General features: G+C 42.7%; 1 protein-coding gene and 1 pseudogene across 10 annotated transcripts in view; one reads left to right on the top strand and one right to left on the bottom strand.

Moving 5' to 3' along the window:
• The window catches only part of ARHGEF11 (Rho guanine nucleotide exchange factor 11), a 107,408-nt gene extending 89,996 nt beyond the window's left edge, over positions 1-17,412 (bottom strand). For 5 of the 9 annotated variants that reach the window (XM_080915676.1, XM_080915674.1, XM_080915675.1 and 2 more), the window contains exon 1: positions 17,203-17,409. In XM_080915676.1, coding sequence (XP_080771802.1) covers positions 17,203-17,234 — 32 coding nt within the window. In that variant the 5' untranslated portion in view covers positions 17,235-17,409. Of the gene's footprint in view, positions 1-17,202 lie in introns of all 9 variants that reach the window. The other 4 variants (XM_080915671.1, XM_080915672.1, XM_080915673.1 and 1 more) reach the window with 2 other exon arrangements.
• LOC308419637 (nucleophosmin-like) overlaps positions 1-21,065 on the top strand; it is a 506,796-nt pseudogene that overhangs the window by 262,004 nt on the left and 223,727 nt on the right. The window lies entirely within an intron of this gene.

Below are 21,065 nucleotides of genomic sequence, written 5' to 3'. Positions count from 1 at the left end.
CCATCACCTAATGATGGGTAATGAAAATGTGGTACATATAAAAAATAGTTTTATTCAGATGCAAAGAAAAAATGAAATTATGGATTTTTTTACAGGAAAATGGATGGAACTGGAAAACATTATACTAAGTCAGGTCACCCAGGCCCAGCAAGGCAACTGCCATGTGTTTTTCATATGTGGATCCTAGTTCAATTTTTTAGATTTATATGTTTAATTTGGGGTATCAGTAAAGGTTAGGAAGGAAGAAGGTGTAGGGGGGGAAGGCTTAAGGAGTAAGAGGACAGAGAAACATGTAATAGGAGGAGGAAAAATATTGGAGGGTGAAGGGTTAAGGAGGAATTGGGATGAGGAGGTTAAGAGTGAGAGGATGGGTAGTGGGTTAATCAAAACCAGGTATGTCTACAAACCTCACAGAAACCCACTACTTTATAAGCTAATTGAAAAGTATAACTTAGAAAGTGGCATAAACATGCTGCACCTGTGGATAATGCGTCTCCTAAAAAGACACAGATCACAGAATGAAAACCTCAGGCCAGTTGTGGGCTACCTTCCTACAACACCCCTCCCCTTTGGGAAGACCTTACAGCTGAAGAAATCAACCAAAATTGATCAGAAAACCTCCTCCCTGCTTACCAGCTTTCACAGTGCTGGAAGGTTTCAGTCAGGCTAATTCAAAGAGAAATGCCATTAATGGTATTACTAAGAAGTGGATCTTGCATGTTATAACACCAACTTACCAAGTAAGGTATATCCACTAGTACAACAGTGACAGGAACGTCATGAGGGTAACCAACTTTTTTATGTACTTATTTTATTCCACATGAGGGAATTCAAGTCTGGTACATAAACCTGGTCAAAAGTCCATGGCTTGGGAAGTCACAGACTCTAGGGTGGAATCTAACAGTGTTGTTTTTATAAATGGACATGTTGCCAAACTGCGTTCTTAATTTTTATGTTTATAGATAGTGCTGCTTTCAACCTTGGTCAGAAGCTTCTTTTAGCAGCCACCAGCAGTTAATGCAGACTCATGCCTGGCCAAACTTCTGAGAATAAATACTGTCAGATGTCTCTGAACAGGACACCTGTATCATCCCTCCCCACCCAAAAGATGTGGCACAGAGAATGCAGTGCTGTCTTCTGGATATAACATATAACATGGCTGCTGCACTTACAAACTTCCTGCACAAAGCCTGCACAAGGTGAGTCGACATTTCATTTGCAGTATTAACTGGACATAGTGGGTTATAAAAAATAAGCGGGGAGGGGAACATGTTGGAAGAGGTGTCCAGAGGGAATGGGAAGGGGGTCCTAGAGGTGGATCGGATCAAGATACATTGTATATACTTTTGAAACTGTCAAAAAATAAGGGTATTTTTAAATGTTATCCATTTCAGTAATATTTTACTAATCATTTACTTACTACACGGTCTCAGCTACTAAAGTATACTAAACTGGGAGCAGATAAAGACACTGCTTGGTGGTAGAGTTCCAAACCCCTGAGATTTTTATTTTCAACCTCACTGAAATTTCCTAGGCCCCAGCATACTACTCATTTCCCATCATCGCCAACAAAAGACAGAAAGCAGACAAACCTCAGCATGTAAGGGAAGGGGACTTTAGCTGGAAGATGTGGAGCAACTCAGGAGACTTGATTCCTAGAGGCCATCTTTACCACTGCCCAATAATACTGAAGACTGGTTCACAAGATTTACAATTATTTGCTACCTAAGCCTTGCTTAAGAGTTTAGGAAAACAAGTTTCTGTAAGGCTAAGGACACTGTCAAGAAAACAAAATGGCAGCCAACAGACTGGGAAAGGATCCTTACCAATCTCACATCTGATAGAGGCCTAATATCTGATATATACAAAGAACTCAAGAAGTTAAGACTCCAGAGAATCAATCCTATGGGTTACAGAGCTAAACAAAGAATTTTCAATTTAGGAATATTGAATGGCTGAGAAGCACCTAAGGAAGTGCTCAACATCCCTAGTCATCAGGGAAATGTAAATCAAAACAACCCTGAGATTCCATTTCACACCAGTCAGAATGGCTAAGATCAAAAACTCACATGACAGCAGATGCTGGTAAGGATGTGGAGAAAGAGGAACACTCCTCTACTGCTGATGGATTCATAAGCTGGTACAACCACTCTGGAAATCAGTCTGGCGGTTCCTCAGAAAATTGGACATAGTACTACCTGAGGACCCAGTTATTCCACTTCTGGGCATATACCCTAAAGATGCTCCAACATATAATAAGGACACATGCTCCACCATGTTCGTAGCAGACCTATTTATAATAGCCAGAAGCTGGAAAGAACCCAGATGTCTTTCAGTAGATGAATGGATACAGGAAGTGTGGTACATTTACACAATGGAGTACTACTCAGCTATTAGAAACAATGACTTTACGAAATTTGTAGGCAAATGGATACATCTAGAGAATATCATCCTGAGTGAGGTAACCCAGTCACAAAAGAACAGACATAATATGCAGTCACTAATAATTGGATACTAGCCCCAGAAATCCCCCCCCCAAAAAAAAAACATATGACACTCAAAAAAAAAAAAAAAAAGGCCAAAAAGTGGAAGCCTCAATCCTTCTTAGGGAAAAAAAAAGTGTATAGCACCCTCTCAGAGTGTGGTATACCTAGACCTTAAATCATTAATAATTTAAGAGCTAACAATGTAGCCTTGTGGCAATTCTTGGTATTTAAAAATCACTATGTTTAATCTTTACACACCAAGAAAACTTTGACTATTTCCATGTTATGTTCTGTTTTACATGTACTTTATGCTCATTGTAACTAGTAAGATTTCAATGCATACTATCAAACCTTTAAAAAAAATCAAGTATTGACAAAAATATATTCATATAAATGCTTTTAAATATCTGTACATTTATCTCTGTTTTTTAAAATAAAGTTGTTTAATTTTTTTAAAAAAGTGTGCAGAAAAACAATACTAGTTCTCCCAGGACTTGCTAAGTACTGAATTAAAAAGAAAAAATAATCTCCCACTCCATTACTTTTTAGCTCATGGACATTAGGCAAATTATTGAGGTTTTCTGAGCCTCCTTTTCTATCTATAAAGCAGGGCTGATGGCTCAGCACACAAAGGTCTTTTCTGACAAGCATGATGATATATGAGCTTAGCCCCCAGAACCTGTATGGTAGTAGAGAAAATGGACTACCACTAGTGGTCCTCTGACCTCCAGCCTTATTCCATGGCATGCACACCTCTCCTCCTATACACAAGGGAAAAAAGAAAGAAAGAAACATAAACTAAAATAGGGCTGGGAATCCGCAGTGTCCAAGCTCAGCCGCAGTACACTGATGGGGAGACAGAGGAGCACTGAGAGCACTACACCAGTATTTGGCCTTAAAGCCTCCATTTCTGAAGTATTTTCTCCCTGGTGATTACTGTCCTTCCCTACTTGTCTGTTTCCTTTATTCTGTCACTTCTTTCTTGCCCTTCCAGTAAGAGTTATGAATCCAGGTCTTTGCATTTTAGCTGGCAATTCTTTGCTTGCATGCTGACACTCTTGCTTCCAACAGAATGTCAGTGTAACCTATCCCCAACACCCAGAACACTACCTAACTGCTGGGACTTGGTCTTGTGCAGTGTATTCAGATGCTGATTTCTATGTGCAGACATCTGTCTGCAGTCCGTAGGTTGGCACAGCCAAGCTTCTTAGGTCTCAATGTTATATAAAAATTATTTTCCATCATCTCTAATTGCTTAATAAAGAGCTGATCAGCTTATGGCTGGGCAGGAGAGGACAGAGGAGGTGGGACATCAGAACCCAGTGAGGAGTCCCAACAGACTAGGGAGGAGAGATGGGAGATGAGAGGGCAGCTATGGGGATACATGGGGATCAGAACGATTCAGGGCAAGACCAGATGGCAACTAATTGGACATGAGGCTGGGTAGTAGGCAGCCTAGTTGGGTTAGACTCTACCTACCCAGTTTGGTGCCTGTAGCCTTTTAATAAAAATAAGGTCTCCATGTCAATTGTGTGAGAGCTAAAATGGGCTAGAGTACATTCAAACACCATGCAGTTATTTGGGACCAAAGTGGGTATAGAAAACCCCAAAATGCCATTACAATTGGTGCACCAACTTTGGGTTGAGAACTTACACAGAAATTCAAACTTAGAAAGAACTAGGCTTAGAGCCTGAAAAGTTCTGGGAAGAAGGTTGAGGGAAAATGTTCTCTTAGCAACTGTAGTTTCTCAGGCAGGCCTGGTGCTTGCCTCTGTGCAGCATGGCTGGCTGCCTGGCACTTAAGCCGAGGGCCATGAGCAGAGGGACAGTGTATGAAATGCATGCCAGCTTGCTGCCGCAGGCCCAGCAACTTCTCAGAGCTGCCAACTGGTGCCTGTGGATGAAATGCAGCAAATGGAAATTCGGGCCTGGGAGCCAGGCAGACAGGGATAGCAGAAGCTGCTGCTGACCTGAAGCAAGTAGCAATCCAGCCCAGATTGGCAAACCATCGGAATTCATGCCAGTTTAAAGCTAGTGTCAGGTGGAAGGCAGAAATGTCTTTTCCTGTGAATGAAAAGACAGAGGCTGGGCCAGTCACAGTGAGAGGTTTGAGCTGAATTGCAGAGGGAAGCACAGAACACACAGAAGACATCAAAGTGCAGCCAAACTTCTGATCAGGTTAAAAAAATATATATATATTAAAATGATGCTTAAACTCAGAAGGAAACTGAATGTAGAAAGTCAGAGGGAGAGATATTAAATAACATCTCCAAAGAAAGGAGAGAAAAACACCAGTCTCCATAGAAAGGAGAGTTAGAGATAAAAAAAATATATATATATTCCATATTAAAAAATGGAAAACACTGTAGAAGGCATGTGGAACCCACTTGGTTTTATTACAATTACCATCATAGAATTAGTTATATATTTAGTAGTGATTGCCACTTTACATATCCTCTTTAAGAACAGGGAGTAGACTGAACGATAGAGTGCTGAGCTACAGGTGATAGAACAGAGATTAGAGAATTTTAAAAATCAAAATAAAGAATTTTCTCAAATCAATTCGGGGGAAAATAGAACAATATCACATTCAGATGCTAGAGAAAATTTAATTAAATCTTTAGACTTTGAAAATGCTAATACTAAATACAAAAAAAAAGCTATTAGCCTTTAAAGGCCAGATCCATACTTACTTACGATTGGATTAAAACTACTACAAATATTGAATCAAATGCTTCTAATTTTCAGTTATGATTGGAAAGGCAATTGCAAAAGGGTTGCAAGCTCAGAATGTCCAGTGCTTTGGCTATAAAAGGTCATTTCCTTAAAAACTGTATGCAGTTTCTAAGGATAACATTTTCTCTAATAATAATCCAAGAGAAAAGTTTCCTGGGATATGTAAAATATATCAAAAGAGACACAAGGCTTATGAATGTAGATCATCCAGAGTTACTTGAGGCCATTTCTTACTGTCAGAATGCTGCCTAAGGGGCCTTGGTCAAGGCCCAACAGAAAACAGCACAAACTGGTTGCTTCCTACAAGTGGAGAAAAAACTGTTGTAGAGAGCAAGTAGAAAATTAAAGCCCGATAGGACAAGCAACATTGCTTAAAACTTAACTAAACATTTAACAGAGCAGCTCCAATAAATACAACAAAAAATCCTAAAGATGCCAAAATACAGATATCCTGGTGAACTGTTACAGATAATCAGAGGCCATAATTAAGGTATTTATAAATATTAAACCATCAAAATATGGCAGACATAGAAGTAGATGCTACCATACTCTCACCAAAACCCTGGCCACCAGATAGACTTCTTCAAGAGGTAGATATTCAATTTCAAGGGATTAGAACTTTACCCCAGACAAAAACAAAATATAAAACGACTTAAATATATAGGGCCCGAAGGTCAAATAGAAAAATTAAGACCTTATATGGCTGATATAGCCATAAATTTATGGGGAAGAGATCTGCTGCAGCAATAAAAAGCACAGATTAATACGTCTCCAACTTCAAGAACAGCCATAAAATAGGAGATATTCCTGATATCAAAGATGGTTACCGACTGTCCAAACTATCAATAAGCCAGACACAACAAAAATTGGCTCTCAAAATTTATAGGAAGGACCACTGCTAACAGAATGATTATTAGCTTATTAAATGAGATGGCTACTAAGAAGATAGCTCATAAAAATACTCTCTGACTGATAAAAAAACAAAGCAAAGGTTAACTAAGAATACAGAAATAAAAAATAAACTCATAAAACAAAAGGGGATATGGGATCTCCCATAGATAAATAAAATACACCGCATTCGAAGGACTGATAAATAGATTAGCATATATATAACACTTCAGAATGGAAGGAAATTTGTTACACTGGGGACAAGGTTTTGTACTTGTTTCAACAGAAGAAAAGCTAAGGATTCCTTCAAAATTAATAACAATCAGATTTGACGGAGTGGGGGAGAGACACCCGAAGATCCCAAATGCAGACATGAAAGAGATCGGGAAGACCAACAAAACAGGTAACATGAACTGCTGATCCCTGTACATGGGAGCAGCTCTGAGACTGGCTGAGACATGAAAACATCTCCAGCCAGAACTTCAGGTAAATAAAGCTTGTTGGTTACAAAATCCTTAAGACTTGTCATGCCATCCTTTTAAACGACATGGATAAAAACTGATATTACAGTTTGGTTATACAGTCCAAACTAACCTACAAAACAAACAAGCAGAGAGCAAGGATCGAGTTTAGCTGATTATGCACACTGTACATTCCATACATGTGCTAAGGCAGAAATGTGTATTACCTATGAAAGTTTATAGGTTTACAGACAGCAGTGAAGATAAAGTGGCTCTGACAAGATTCAACCTTGGGGATGCTGAGAAGGATGCCCGGACTTATTTCGGCATCCTGCTTGATCCCACCTCAGTCTGCCTCAATGCTGTTTCCTTGAAAATGTGCATCTGGGATAATTTCAAAGCAGCTAAGTCATCCAGCACCTCAAGACTGTTCCAGCCAACTTCATTTGAGCCCTGTACTTTCACAGCACATAGAAACTGGGCAACAAATGTTACAGCTAACTTTCTTAAAGACTAGTCAATTTTCTTTGGGACCACAAAGAAAACAATGTTCCTACAGGAAGCAGGATATCCAAGCCCAGTGAGGGGTCCCAAAGAGACTAGAGAAAGAGAGCGGAGAAGAAAAAGGTGTGGAGAGACCGTGTGGAGGGACCAGGAGGATTATGAGTGAGCAGCCATGAGGACACATGTGCATTAGAGCGATCCAGGGCAAGACCAGATGGCAAGTAACGGGACATGTGGCTGGGCAGTAGGCAGCCTAGTTGGGTTAGACTAGCTCAGAACCTGCCCAGCTTAGTGCCTGCAGCCTTTTAATAAGGTCTCCGTGTCAATTGTGTGAGAGCTAAAATGGGCTAGAGCAGCTGTCCAGTTATTTGGGAGCAAAGGGAGCATAGAAACTGTGTTTCCAGGCAAGCAGAGAAATAGCTATCAGCCTAAGGCTAGAGTGAACAAAGAAAAGCTGGATTTCTGGCTTCTGATTTCTTAATTAAATAACTGTACGGTCTGAATGGAATGTTAGAAAGACCCCTGACCCAGGAATTGCCAGGCTTTGTATATCTACCATTGCCCCTATCTAGATCCACATCTCAGACTCAGCCACTGGTCTAGAGAACCTAGAACCCACTGCCATGGAGTTTTCCCTATGACAAAAACGAGAGACTCTGGCACTCTGGCAACCTTGTGTGGTCTATGGGCCCCGCTTCAAGAGAAGTGACCACAGTTGTAGAACAGAACCTCAAAGCCTGGAGTGGAGAAGACTGGTTGGGATATGGGCTACTACAGGGTAGAGAACAACTCCAGGCAGCATGTTCAGGAGGAATCTTAACATTCTGAGAACATGTACCAACATTTTAACAGAAACCAACGACATTCCAAAGATCCTTCTTATTGAACAATCCAGAACCTTAAATCAGTTTGGGGAGAAATTTATTTCCTGATTTAATCCCAAATTGAAATTAATGAAAAGCTCTTCCAGAGGAAGATCTTCTTTGCCTGGATTTTCTTTTCCTTCCTCCTTCTGGCTATCATTTTGTGTCTCAATCTGAAGGTCTCCAGGACACCTATAAACCTAGTGGTATCCTTTCCTATCTCACATATCTCCTCTCAACAAAAATCATCAGTTCCTTGACACACAGTAGGCATCTTATCCATGTTAAATCCATGTGTTTGCATGACATATGAAAATTTGTTACACCAACCTTATCTGAGGGACAATATGAATGAATTCTCCTAACACTGAAACCTAAGTGGTGTTTTCCCTTTATCTATGGGGCTCTGAAAAGAGGGTCTGCAGTTCGTGCTTCATACAAGGTCCCATTCACACAGCTATTAACTACACTCTTCAGTTACCATCTCCCAGAACAACAGTGGCCTTTTTCTGCAGCCACGGTCTCTTGGAGAGAGGCTTCTAAGGGCCCAGCTCTGTGGAATGAATGGGTAGGCAGGACAATAGCAGGGTAGATCCTGCCTGCAGACCCCTGTGGGGAAAGGCAGCCTAGAAACTAAGCTGCCCATGGGGAAATCCCTAAAACTTGAATAAGGCAACAACTCCAACAAGGCTGACCTGTCCCTACAATAACTACAAAGTACCCACAACCAAACATCCATGATGAACAAGAAGAACTCTTGGTCTCAGCTCCTGGTGGCAGTGTTTATGTACATGGGCGTTTTGCCTGCATGCATGTCTGTGTACCATATACATGTCTGGTGCCAGCAGAGGCCAGGAGAGGGCATTGGATCCTCTGGAGTTGGAGTTGCTGGCCATTGTTAGTTGCTGGGAATTGAACCTAAGAACTCTGAAGAGCACTCAATGCTCTTGCCTGCTGAGCCAACTCTCCAACCCAATGGCAGCAGTGTTTAGAGACATTTTCTTGAAATCCTTGTAGAAAATCAGTAATATCAAAAGTGAGCTACAGTTCAAGTGTAGAAACAGTATTTGTTATGTATAAAAAATATCTAATATAATAAGAACTGGGGACTAGAAGACCACCCAGAAAGGCAGAAAAGACACTGTTCTGAACCTTGACTGACAGGATGTGATACCAGCATAAAACAAGAGTAGGACAGCACCTCTCAGCTTTTTAAATCAAAGTCTTCTCCATGTTACAGGCTGTGTGTAAACTTTTATATAAATTCTAATGCTATTTCACTGCTGCTTTATTCATTATAGCAAAGAGTCAGAATCAACCTAGTTGTTCAGTAAGAAACAGACTAATGAGGTCGGAGGAGATAGAACATTTGATACAAGGGGGTTAAAATGAATGTTATAGGCTCAGAAAACAGGGTAGTCTACCTTATTATGGTAGGAAATGGCAATACTACCATAACTAGCAAGCTATAGGCTGAAAGGAAGAAGGAAGCCATGAATTCCAAGCTAGACAGCTAGGCCTAGAAAAATGCAGTAGGTTTCAAGAAAAACAAAATGTACCTTGGACTGAGATCTAAAGATACCTAGATAATCCATCTTCCTTTCTTCCTTGTCTTGGGACATGGAACTCACTGTATTGATAAGTCTGGCATTAACTATCATAGATCCACTTATTTTTGCCTACCAAGTTCTGGGTTTAATGGTATACAACACCATGCTAGCTAGCCATCGGAAGTTTCAACCCCTCCTGATTTTGTACACAATGATCTCAGAGCCATTATGTTCAGTTATTAATAGATACTCAACAGAGGACTATGGTTAACCCAAGCATGGGTTTTCCAGTGACAAGTGAGGTTAAAATTAGGCCAATCTTGGTCCTTGGTAAACCAATTTCTTTGACAACACATACCACTATGCTATAAAATTCACAAAATGCATTTACAAAAATCATCCTGATTATAGCTAGTTAGTGGCTAAGTGGGGCTCACGTAACAACCTTTACCTTAATGTCCTCTATCTTCTGTATCCATCGACTAGCATGATTTCCACATTCCTTAAATATGGTCTGATATTTAGGAACAGACTTTGAATGATTAATCAGGTTCCATTAAATACACACTAATCTTCTCAAAGCATGACCCAATTTTCTAAGAGACTGCCCTAAAATAAACTATCCTTTCCCAATCTCACTAAAAGACTGCCCTGAAGGACTCAAAAACTATCTGTCAGAAGTAGCCCAACCCAAGAGTCTTAGCAAGATAAATTTGTGCAAAGTCTGTACTCAGAGAACTGCTGGGTACCAGTGTGAGGCAAGTGACTTTTAATGAAGCTTCTATTCTATCATTAGCACAGTCCCTTTCCCAGTCAACTAATCTCACAGTCAGGAATCAGATTCAGTTCAGCTCTAGCATAACTCATTGACTGTCCTTCCATAATGCCATCTGCACCCAGCCTCTTCTCCACTGTCACTGTCACCAACCATTCTGACACAAAACTCATCTCTGGCAAAGATAGCTACGAAAACTTCCGGCTAGCCTTCCCACACTTAAACTCTTCTAATTTACACATCAACACAAGGCTTTGCTCTTTACCCACCATTTTTTAAGTCTTGTATTACATTTAATTGTGTGTATGCACAAACATGACTGACACAGCACACAGGTGGGGACCAGAGACCAGGAACTGGCTCCTTTCACCATGTGAGTTCTAGAAATTGAACTCAGGTTGTCAGGCTTGATGACAAGCAAGTCTTAATCCACTGAAACATCACACTGACTTTAAATATTGTTTTAAAAAAGATCACTCTATAATAAATCTCAGTGGACTCCCTGTAAAGTCTAAACCAACCTTCACCTTGTACATATCATCAGCTTAACTTTTCTCTGCTCCAAGACCTGCAAGAGCACCATTTCCAGTCCATGCCCATTCTAGATGTTCTGCTCATCTGCCCTTTGTCCCAAATGGCTTCCTCTCCCTTCCAAAACCTGTTCCTCACCTGCCTGTTTACAGTTTTTTCTTTAGATTTATTTATTTTATGTATATGAGTGTTTTACTTGCAAGATGTCTGTGTGCCACATGCATGTTCAGTGCCCACATAAGTCAAAAGAGTGTGTTAGATCCCTTGGAACTGGAGTTATTTATTGGTGGTTGTGAGCTATCATGTGAGTGCTGGTAATCAAACCAGGGTCAAGGCTCAGGACCACTGAGCCATCTTTTCAGTCTCTCCCCTGCCAGTTTTTACCGGCATCCTTCTTCCCCTTCAAACCCATCTAACCCAGGTGTCTTTCTGAATTTAAAGACATCTTCTAGATCTATTGCCTCCAATTCTATCAGGGACCACAGCTCTTTCACATTTCCACATCCCTGGATTTCAAATTTCCCTTCCCTTTTCATCAGGTACTCTGATCCCTTTAATTATTCATGACTTTTCAGGGAGAGGTAAGAATTATTCCTGAACAAAAAAGTCCTGGTTCACTGGAAACATGACATTGTTTCCAGAGACTCTAAGGATCAAATCTTTGAGACTGACTAATTTTTCCAGTTAAGAAAATGAAGATCCAGAGCAGGCAAACACTGTTCCGTGTAGCTGGGAGCAAAGCCGGACCCAACACCCATTTTCCTATAAACACCAATGTGGCTGACAATCTTTCATCCTTTTGAGTCTAGAATCACCAACTTCTTTCATCCTGTTTGACCAATAGGGCAAGGAGTGGCCAGGAAGATATTTACATATCTAAGCTGGGGTTCTTTCCTCAACACAATAATTTAAAAAAAGGGGGGGGGGGGTGAGGCTGGAAAGATGGCTCAATGGTTAGCAGCACTTGCTGATTTATAGAGGACCTAAGTTCCATTCCCAGCATCTACATGGTAGCTCACAACCATCTGTCATTCCACTTCCAGAGGATCCAGTGCCTTCTTCTGGTCTCCAATGGCACTGCACACACATGGTACACACATACACACGCAGATACCATACCCATGTACATAATATAAAAATAAATAAACTTTAAAAAGGGGGAAGTGATCAAAATATATTGCCTAAAACTTTCTAAAATTAAAAATTGAAATAAACAAATATCCACTGAATAAAAAAAAAAACAACAAAAAATAACCAACTAACCATCCAACCAACCAACCAAACAAACAAACAAACAAAAAGCAGAAGATACACAGCACCCAGGGGTAAGTTTCTAAGCTACATGATAATTTTTTAAAATAATAAACCGGTAAAAATATTTTTGATAGCAATGCTACCATGATAATGTGAAGTAGAGTCAGTTAGTATAAATGTAAATAACTCACATCTTCCTATAGATTTTTGGAGTTAAAAATCCCTTTTAAAACACACACACACACACACAAGTCTTAGATCTTTAAAGCAGACAGGGACACTATCCTGACTGCAGTTTCCAAACCTTGTTCCACAGAGGCTGTTAGCTTCCTGAACTCCCTTATCTGTGTGTTCATTCAGGGACTACCCACACAGTTCCCACTATTTGTTTTTAGTTTCTGATGGATGCAATTATTTTTATTTTTTGTTTATGCTTCTAAACTGGAGGGCAGTTTCTCTGCCTGATAGTACTTTAACCAGGGAAAAAGCATCAGATTGCTCTATTGGAACATTTTTGAGTATCAAAATTAAGCTTAGCCTGCCCCTGCCTCATAATACTGACTCGTGGCCAAATGTTTCATCTGCAAGTCCACCACTGTCTCCACCTCACAATCTAGAGGAAAACAAGGGTGTGCTGTGGGGAAGACTTAGCACTCTGGTTCTTACTCTGCTGCTCTAAGTCTATTGCTGTGTTGGGAGAACTACTCTTCTAAAGTAAACAGAAACTAAGTTAAATATCTGGAGCTTGTTGGGACTCTCAGTGGAAGAGATCCCCCACATATACAGTTTTGGGGTCTGCATTTCCTCTGAAAGCTCCTTCTTCAAGGACTGGCCTGGGTCTTTCCCGGGAAATTCTAGTGTATTTGCCTAGCATGCCAGAAGCCCAGAGTCCTACACCTCCAGCCCTGCATAAAAAACGTGTGGGGGGGAACCCACATCAAATTCTAACTGCACCCCACAGAATGACATCTAATTAGCAAAAGTAGAACCTTCTTCCACTCATCAGAATTCCAAGGAAGAAGGCTGGGGAATAATCAATAGGTAAAGGGCTAGCTAGCCCTGAAAGCACGAAGACCTGAATTTGGGTTCCTGGAGTTCACTGGCCAGCCAGGAAGCTCCAGATTCAGTGAGAGACCTTGTCTTAAAAAATAAGATGGAATATGATTGAAAAAGATGCCTTATCTCAACTTCTGGATTCCATATACACAAGTGCACACAACCAAGTACGTGTACACACACACACTACACCATACACCACACACACAGTGATCTTCCTCAGTTTCCCAAGTGCTGGGATTGGAGGTTGGGCCACCACACCCATGTACGAGTGTTGCTTTTTTTCTCTTAGAGACAGAGTTTGTAGCTCAGGCTGGCCTAAACTCCTATGAAGCCAAGAAGAAACTTAGATTTCTGATCCTCCTGCCTCTACTTCTAGAGGGCTGAGATTATAGGGATAAAGTGCTGGTGACTGAGCCTAGTTCTTCCCACAGTCCAGCAAGCATGTTACCAACTAAGCTGCATTTCCAATCCAGTACTGTTTGCTGTTCTCCACACCCTGTACATTTCTGCAACAACAACAGCAGCAGTGACAAAAATATTCATTCTATAGTCTCAAAACAACAGAATTTTTTGATACTACTTAACTTTTAAAATTATTATTTGTTGTTTTGAGACAGGTCTGAGGCCTGGCTGGCCTCAGGCTTGATTTGTAGACCATGTTGGCTTTGAACTTCCAGAGATGCATGTGCCTCTCCTTCCCAGGTGCTGAGATTAAAGGTGTGCTCCACCACACCAGCTTCAGCTTGTTTTATATTATTTAATTCATGAAGTAGTGCACAGAGCTAAATCAAATCCATGAATTTACTGTGTAGAAAGTAGATAGTTTCACAATTTAAAAAGCAATTTGGAATGTCTTCTCTCATCTGGTTTGTACCTTTCAACAGCCCTGGAAGGAAATACAATAAGCGAATTTCAAATATCAAAACCAGAATTGTGTGAACTGGAACTCCTGTGGCCCTGCTGCTCTATACAGGAGGAAATGGAGAAGACCAAGAATTCTTGGTCTAACTGTGTTTTTTTCTGGTTTGGTCTTCACATGAACTACCTACACACAGAGAAAAGCTGTTCTGTAGATAAAAACTCCCACCCTACCCAGACCCAAGAACATTTACCCTGAGGTATTAGACATAATCTCTATTTACAATACCAAATACATTTTCAGAAAATATTGAAATAAAGATGAAAGGCCAAAAGATATTATGAACAAAAACTTTGAGGACAGGGGTAGCCGCATCTTATCTTGCCTTTTACTAACAGCTGATGATCATGAAGAGAGAAATCATCTAAAAACACGCCAATGACTCCCAAAGACCAGGTAATAACTTCCATTACTCAACAGGAGAAAACTGATGTAAAAGACTGCCAAGTAGGTAACTCAGTCTTTATTTAAGCCACACTCGGTCTCTAGATATATGATCCTCCATTCCTGTCCCTCTATCTTCCAGAAAATACTGAACACCAAGGAACCGTTTGCTAAAGCTTACCCTAGATTAACTACATGACCAAGTCACTGAAACAACTTGCAACGGATGAATTCACACTTTCTGGTATGTTCACTTACCCCAACACAGATTTGAAGTATTTATGGAGCACTGACTACGCACCAGACACTAAACTTAGTAGACAGGACAAAACCAAGCAAACCAACAGCCTTGCTTTCAGAGCTGACTAGTGCCACTCCTGTGGCCTTTTGGGGTGTTGTATTGTTTGGACAGGGTGTAACTCAGGCTGGCCTCAAATTCCCGCTGTAGCCCAGACTTCAAACTTGTAATCCTTCTTGCTTCAGCTTTCCAAGTAGTGGGGTGACAAGCATGTGCCACCATGTCTACTTCCCAATTAGATGTCTGCCCTCAGGAAGACATGAATACCTTTCTAAAGCATTTATACCATCTTACACAATATATTGACACACTAAGAGAATAAAATTCCTGACACCATAGTTTTGAAACATTTCCTTCTAATCTGTTACTCCAGCATGGCATCAGACTAAATTATCATGCTGGAGGTGGAAGCAAGATTGTGAATCACAGATACACACCAAGTTGGGAAGCCAGCTGGGGTGACCCAAAAAAAAAAAAAAAAAAAAAAAAAAAAAGACTGAATAATTTACATTCATAAGGTACAGAGTCTTCAAGTTTAACAGTGCACTTTGACTCTACTGCAGTATCAGGGAAGACAGCAAGAGAAAGCCAGAAGTGGACCTTAGTTCCAGGATTGACCCTCTCACTGGGGCAGAGAATCAGGCAGGGTAAAGGAAGGCCTTTCCATAAAACAACACAGGGCTTTAACTACAGAGATTATAGGTACAAAGTACAGGGGAACACTTGACAACTGCCTCACCCAACTGCCAGAGAGAGAGCAAAAATGGTGCCTTGCCCATTGCACGTGGTGAGTCTATACCTCTGCAGGGAGGATGGGCAACAAAAAGGGATTCAGAAACAGAAGACTTAGATTTTAGACTATTTTAGTATTCCTGACATTCCTCAGAAAACAGTAAACTGGACAAACCGGGAAGGAATCCACTCGGTCTCCTCATCTGCAAAGTGTGAGCAGTGACTTCCAGCTTGTCTACCTCAGATACATCATGGGGTTCAAAGAAGAAATGTCCTAATGAGAGCACCTGAGACCCTGAGGTCTGTATCTGTGAAGTCCTGCAAGTTCACGTTAACCCAGAAGCCCTCACTGCCTTCTCCTCACACCCTTCAATACCTAGTTTCCATCTGCTCACATCCCTGAATTAATAGCAATTGTTTGCCACCCCAAATCTTGAGTATAATAATTCCCTAGGTCTAAGAGGAGGGAGAGAAGGGCGGATTTGCAGACCCTTCACCTCCTTACTCTGACAGCTTCAGTTATCCTTTCCCAGGGGCAAATTACAGAAGACCACAATGGAAAAGGGAAGGGAGATACCAGCTAGCCACACTGCCTTTGTGGTTGGTTGCCTGCTCTTCCCAACTGCAAGGCAGTTCCCCTACACGGACTACTAAAGATCTAACTGGGACCCTGAGACAACACAGAGGTGGTATTTGGGAGACATTATTATGTTTTAGGCCACACTCCACAGTCAAAAGGAAATTACTGTTAGCATGTATAGCCAAACGTTAACCGACCCGAGAGCAACTGTTGACTTACAATTATTCCTTCCTACCTCACAAATACTATTTTTCCATTTGACTGTTACTTTCCAACCATCTACCTACCTATTCAGTTAGGATGTACGGAATATCCACAAAACACACCCCCATGGAGGATTTTTAAGAAGGGTTGAAGAGGGGAAGGGGGAAGAAATGGCAAGGCAGATAACCTACCAAAGTTGTACCAATCCTTTGGAGAACAGAACAACCACACTGCAATGTTACCAGTAAGAGGGAAGCCAGATCAAGCTCATGGGGGAAGGGGCATCATGTGCTTCCAGCTTATTTCAAGGGCCTAAGAGCCAAAACAACTCCTTCCGGCTTCAAGCAGAGGGAAGGCCTGTTTTTGCAGAGTCAAGCTTATTAAGAACAGCTTGGAAAATTAAACCTAGAGCATCAGCCTGTTGGTAGATCCCAATTTAAAATCTACACTTGAAGAAGAAATTAATGTGGCCTAAACATTTTCGAGCTCTACCAACCACCGGTGACCCTGTAGACATTGGCAGGGTGTTTCTGTCCCAACATGTCAGGCCAGAACATCTTCCTCATTTTAAATGGGAACCACCCTACCACCGTGCCTACCACTCCACAATAACCAGCTTGATGGAGGCTCACAACCCTGTCCGTGATCTCCCCACTCACCCCAGTGGGTTCACCTGAACGGCTTGGTCCAGCCTTAGAATCCCTAGGCTAGCAAGTTGGGGACTCAGAGTCAGCCTTACACCTGGTGTAAGGCAGAACCCATTGCATGTATTACCAGCTCCTCACCAGCTTGAACGCTTACTGGTTATGACACAGAATTATGGGGTATATTTTGAACACGGACACACACCGAGGGCAGATAGACACATATTCTGACAGTCCTCATAGACCTTTCCCACAGCCCAGCCAGTCAAGCACAACACCTCCCTCTCAGTCTTTTTAATAAGTGTTGGAAACACCCCAAATTATTTAAACATACCTGTCTATACTATGGGGCAACCGTATGCTCATGGTTTCTCCGTGTCTCCACAGCTCTGGAATCCTGGAGTTTCTTTGGGAGTCTTGATCAGGCCTGAGTCCCTTGCAGTTCTGAAGGAAGGTGAGAGGAAGGCCTCCCAAGTTGAAGACTGAATCCTTGTTTCTTCCAGTTGTCAGGACCCTGGTAACTGCGGTGCTGTTCTTCTGTCAGTTAACATGGTCTCCTCCTTCCTTGACCCTCCCCCCGCCCCCTCCCTTGTCTTAAAAATCAAAAAGGAAAAAAAAAAAGAGGAAAAACTATGACCTTCTTAGAAACCAAAATGTTAACCACAAATCTCTTCAAGGTTAGCCCTACGGGCTAAAACACGAACCACAGAAAGAATCTGACTTCAAAATATCAGTCTTAGCTGCAGACAGATAAAAACCATCCTTTCAATCCAGTTTTCCCAGCTGTCCTTCTGTTGACAGGGAAGCCTTAAGCTCCAAAGGTTGGAGGAAAAAAAAATCTCTGGTTTCCAAATGCTTAAAATGCCAAGAGCAGAATTATTCCAGGGAAAGAAAAACAAAACAAAACGGCTCAACAAATCCGAAATGACACTGGGGGGGGGGGGTTGTCTTCCAGATGATTTGCACAGTTAAAATAAATAAAACCATACATCAGTATGTACACAACACAAAGTCCACTGCAGCCCTGGGAAGCAAAATTTGTGGATTTCTTAAAAAAATCAAAACAACGATCTTCTACCGCAAAGGTTTTGAATTCTGAAATGAGCCAATTGTGCAGACACACACAGAGACACACACACAAAAATCGCAAAACACCTGAAGCGCAATGCTTTCTACCTTCAAAGCGGTTGCACTGGCCAAAACCCCAGGAAACCTTCTGCCTTTCGACCTGCAGGTTCCTCCACCTAGCCCAGTCCCGTGCTCAGCCCCAGCCTCAGATCGGCCTTTTTCTCAGACAATTTCCTCAGTCAGCTCTGTGTGCTCCTGCACGTCCAGGCTCTGAAAGTCTCTCTCGCCGCAGCGCCCTGAAGCCGAGGTCCCGCTTCTCCTCGCCCGCCGATCCTGCCCGGCGACCCGCTCCTACTATTGTTGCGGCTCGGCTAGGGCCAGGGCGCCCTCCACAGCGGCGCGGAGAGCCCGGGCCGCGGCCTCGGCCTCCGTGCCCGCCCGCCCGCCCGCCAGCCACAGCCTCCCCGCTCGGCCGCTCCCGGCGTCCGCGTCGCGGCCGCTGCGCTTCCGGCCCCGCCCCCGCGCGCGCTCCCTCGGGCCAAGCCCGCTACCGCCCGCCCGCCCCGCCCCAGCCCCGCCTCACCCCGCCCCAGCCCCGCCCCTCCCGGGCCGACTCCGCTTGCCCGGGCCCGGCCTCTGGCTCCTCCTTGGCGCCGCCCGCCTTCTTCCACCCCGCGCGCCCCCGGTCTGCGCGCTGCGGCCTAGCTGCTCCCGGTGCTGCTGTCCCAAAGGCTCGACCTTTGTTTCCGCCGGGTCCGCCGGCCGCGCCTCTCTGGGCGCTCTCACTGCCGTCCCAGCCCTCCTCTGCCCGTTTTCACTCATTGGTCGCGCTCCCTTCCAAGTTACCAGGAACCCTCCTAGCTGTGCCCTCGCCCCTCCGAGCACCCACCGACTCTGGCCCTCGCGGCTCTATTCGAATTAGTTTGGTTTATCTTGTATGGCCCCGCCTTTTTTATTTCAATGCAAAAACCTTTCCAGGGTTGTTTTGATGACACACACACCCCCTTCGCGAAATCACGGTTTCCAAATCTCTCCAAATAACTGTCGGTAGTCAGAAGTAAAGATTAAAGTAAAATGGAGCATCGAGACTGAGGAAGAATGGTAGTTTTGCTTTGGGAAAGCTATGCAGGCACTGGTGCAGCTTCCAAGTATTCTTCTGCCTGCTCTGGTCTTGGCCTACCTGAGCCCATTCAGGTTCTGGGCTTGCCACCTGTGTTAGCAAGAGGGAAAAGAAACTGATTAAGCATCTATTTAGGACCTACTAAAAGCTAAAAGCAGAGTTCCCTAGTCTTTTCCAGTAAAGGTAGATGAATGCACTTTGCAATAGAGTGTGCATGTGTGTGTGTGTGTGTGTGTGTGTGTGTGTGTGTGTGTGTGTGTGTAATACATGACTTCTTGGTGAGACACACATCTATTCACATCAGATAGGGCTCCAACATTTTTACTGAAGTTATTCTGGAGAGCCAGTGGATTTAAGGTTGTTTCTAGGAACATGAGCCCCTAAAGGCAGCTGCACCAGGAGTGAGGACAGGGGACTACTGACCTCCACCACCCGAGCTGTTGGAGTTGATATTGCTTCTATAACCTTGGGGAGGGGCATTGTGACTTGGTTGTTTCAGAAACTTCTTGAAACTTCTGAGTGCTTACCTCTTGAATCTTAACAAGTGTTGTGCTTTTCCACAGGTGTGCTTGTAGAGACCAGAGGACAGCTGTGGGTGGCATTCTTCCTCAGGTGCCAAACAACCTCACCCCTTCCTTGGAGTCTGGTCTCTCCACAGCCTCAGCTTGCTGAGTAGGCCAAGAATGGCTGGTAAGTAAGTGCCACCCTTTAACCCTTCTCAGCATTGTGAATACAAGTTCACAACAACCAAAACTCAGCCTCTTCATGTGTGATCTAGGAGTTTGTTGTGTAGCAGTTTGCACTCAATTTAGAACCTTCAATCTTGGAGAAAATCCTATAAGACATAGGATCTGAAAAGGGAGGTGAAACTTGATATTTTTAGGAAAGATGTTCAAAGGAGATGTCAAACATTCTGTCCTGCAGAGAAGCTCCTTAAGACAGGAAGTAAAAACTCACAAATAGCCTCAGGAAGTTCCTGAAACAGACTAGATTCACTAGACCCGCCCCCTCTCCAAGTATATATAACCAGTAGAACTATTTGGAATCATTTTCAGACAGTCTAACTTTAAGACCAACTAGGCAGCCTGGAAGAGGCTCAGAACAGTGGAGCTGCCTACCTCGTAAGACTACTACAGCCTGCTTAACTGCTGCAGAGTGTGCAGTGTGCTCCAGGTTTCCAGCTTTTATGGGACGTGCTCTGGTGATGCCACTGTCTCTAAGTCATTTCTGTTTCTATAAGAAAATCTATACCCACATTACTGTAAGCAGCCCTAATAAGACTCACTGGTTCACCAAGCTGGACTGTGGTGATATCTATACTGTGCTATGCTCCTGGTCCCTTTCTGGAGTTGGGTAGATACATCTCAGGAAATGTCTGTCACACAGTAAGGTTGAACTCAGGTTCTTGTACTTGCAAGGTATGATTTTACCAACTGAGCCTTATCTCTTTGTTTTGAGATAGTATTTTCACTAAATATCTCAGGATGCCCTCAGTCTCTGAGCAGACATATATGGGATTCATTAGAATGGCTTACAGGCTGTTATCTACCAATAGCTATTTACCAATGGAAGGGCCAAGATAAGAGTCCAGTAGCCATTCAGTACACAAGGCTAGATGTCTCGGTTGGCCTTCACTCTGTGCCAGATTCCTGAAAAAGTAAGCTCTAATGCCAATAGAGAAATGGACTTATCAGCAAGAGCAAGATCAAGTAGGCAGAGAGAAAGCAAGCTTCCTTCTTCCACGTTCTTTATATAGGCTGCCACCACAATGTATGCCCCAGATTAACGGATCTTCCCCCTTCAAAAGATCCAGAGTAAAAGTGGGTCTTCCCAATTCAAATGACTTTATTAAGAAAAAAAAAAATCTCTCAGGCTGGCATGGTGTCATGCTTCTTTAATGCTTCTTTAGCACTCGGGAGGCAGAGGCAGGTGGATCTTTGTGAGTTTTAGGCCAGCCTTGTCTACAAAGGGAGTACCAGGTCAGCCAGGGCTACACAGAGAAACCCTGT

The sequence above is a fragment of the Micromys minutus genome (assembly GCF_963924665.1).
Source record: "Micromys minutus genome assembly, chromosome: 4".
Classification (NCBI taxonomy): Eukaryota; Metazoa; Chordata; class Mammalia; order Rodentia; family Muridae; genus Micromys; species Micromys minutus.
The sequence above is the reverse complement of the archived record's forward strand: the minus strand, read 5'-3'. Positions and strand labels throughout refer to the sequence as shown.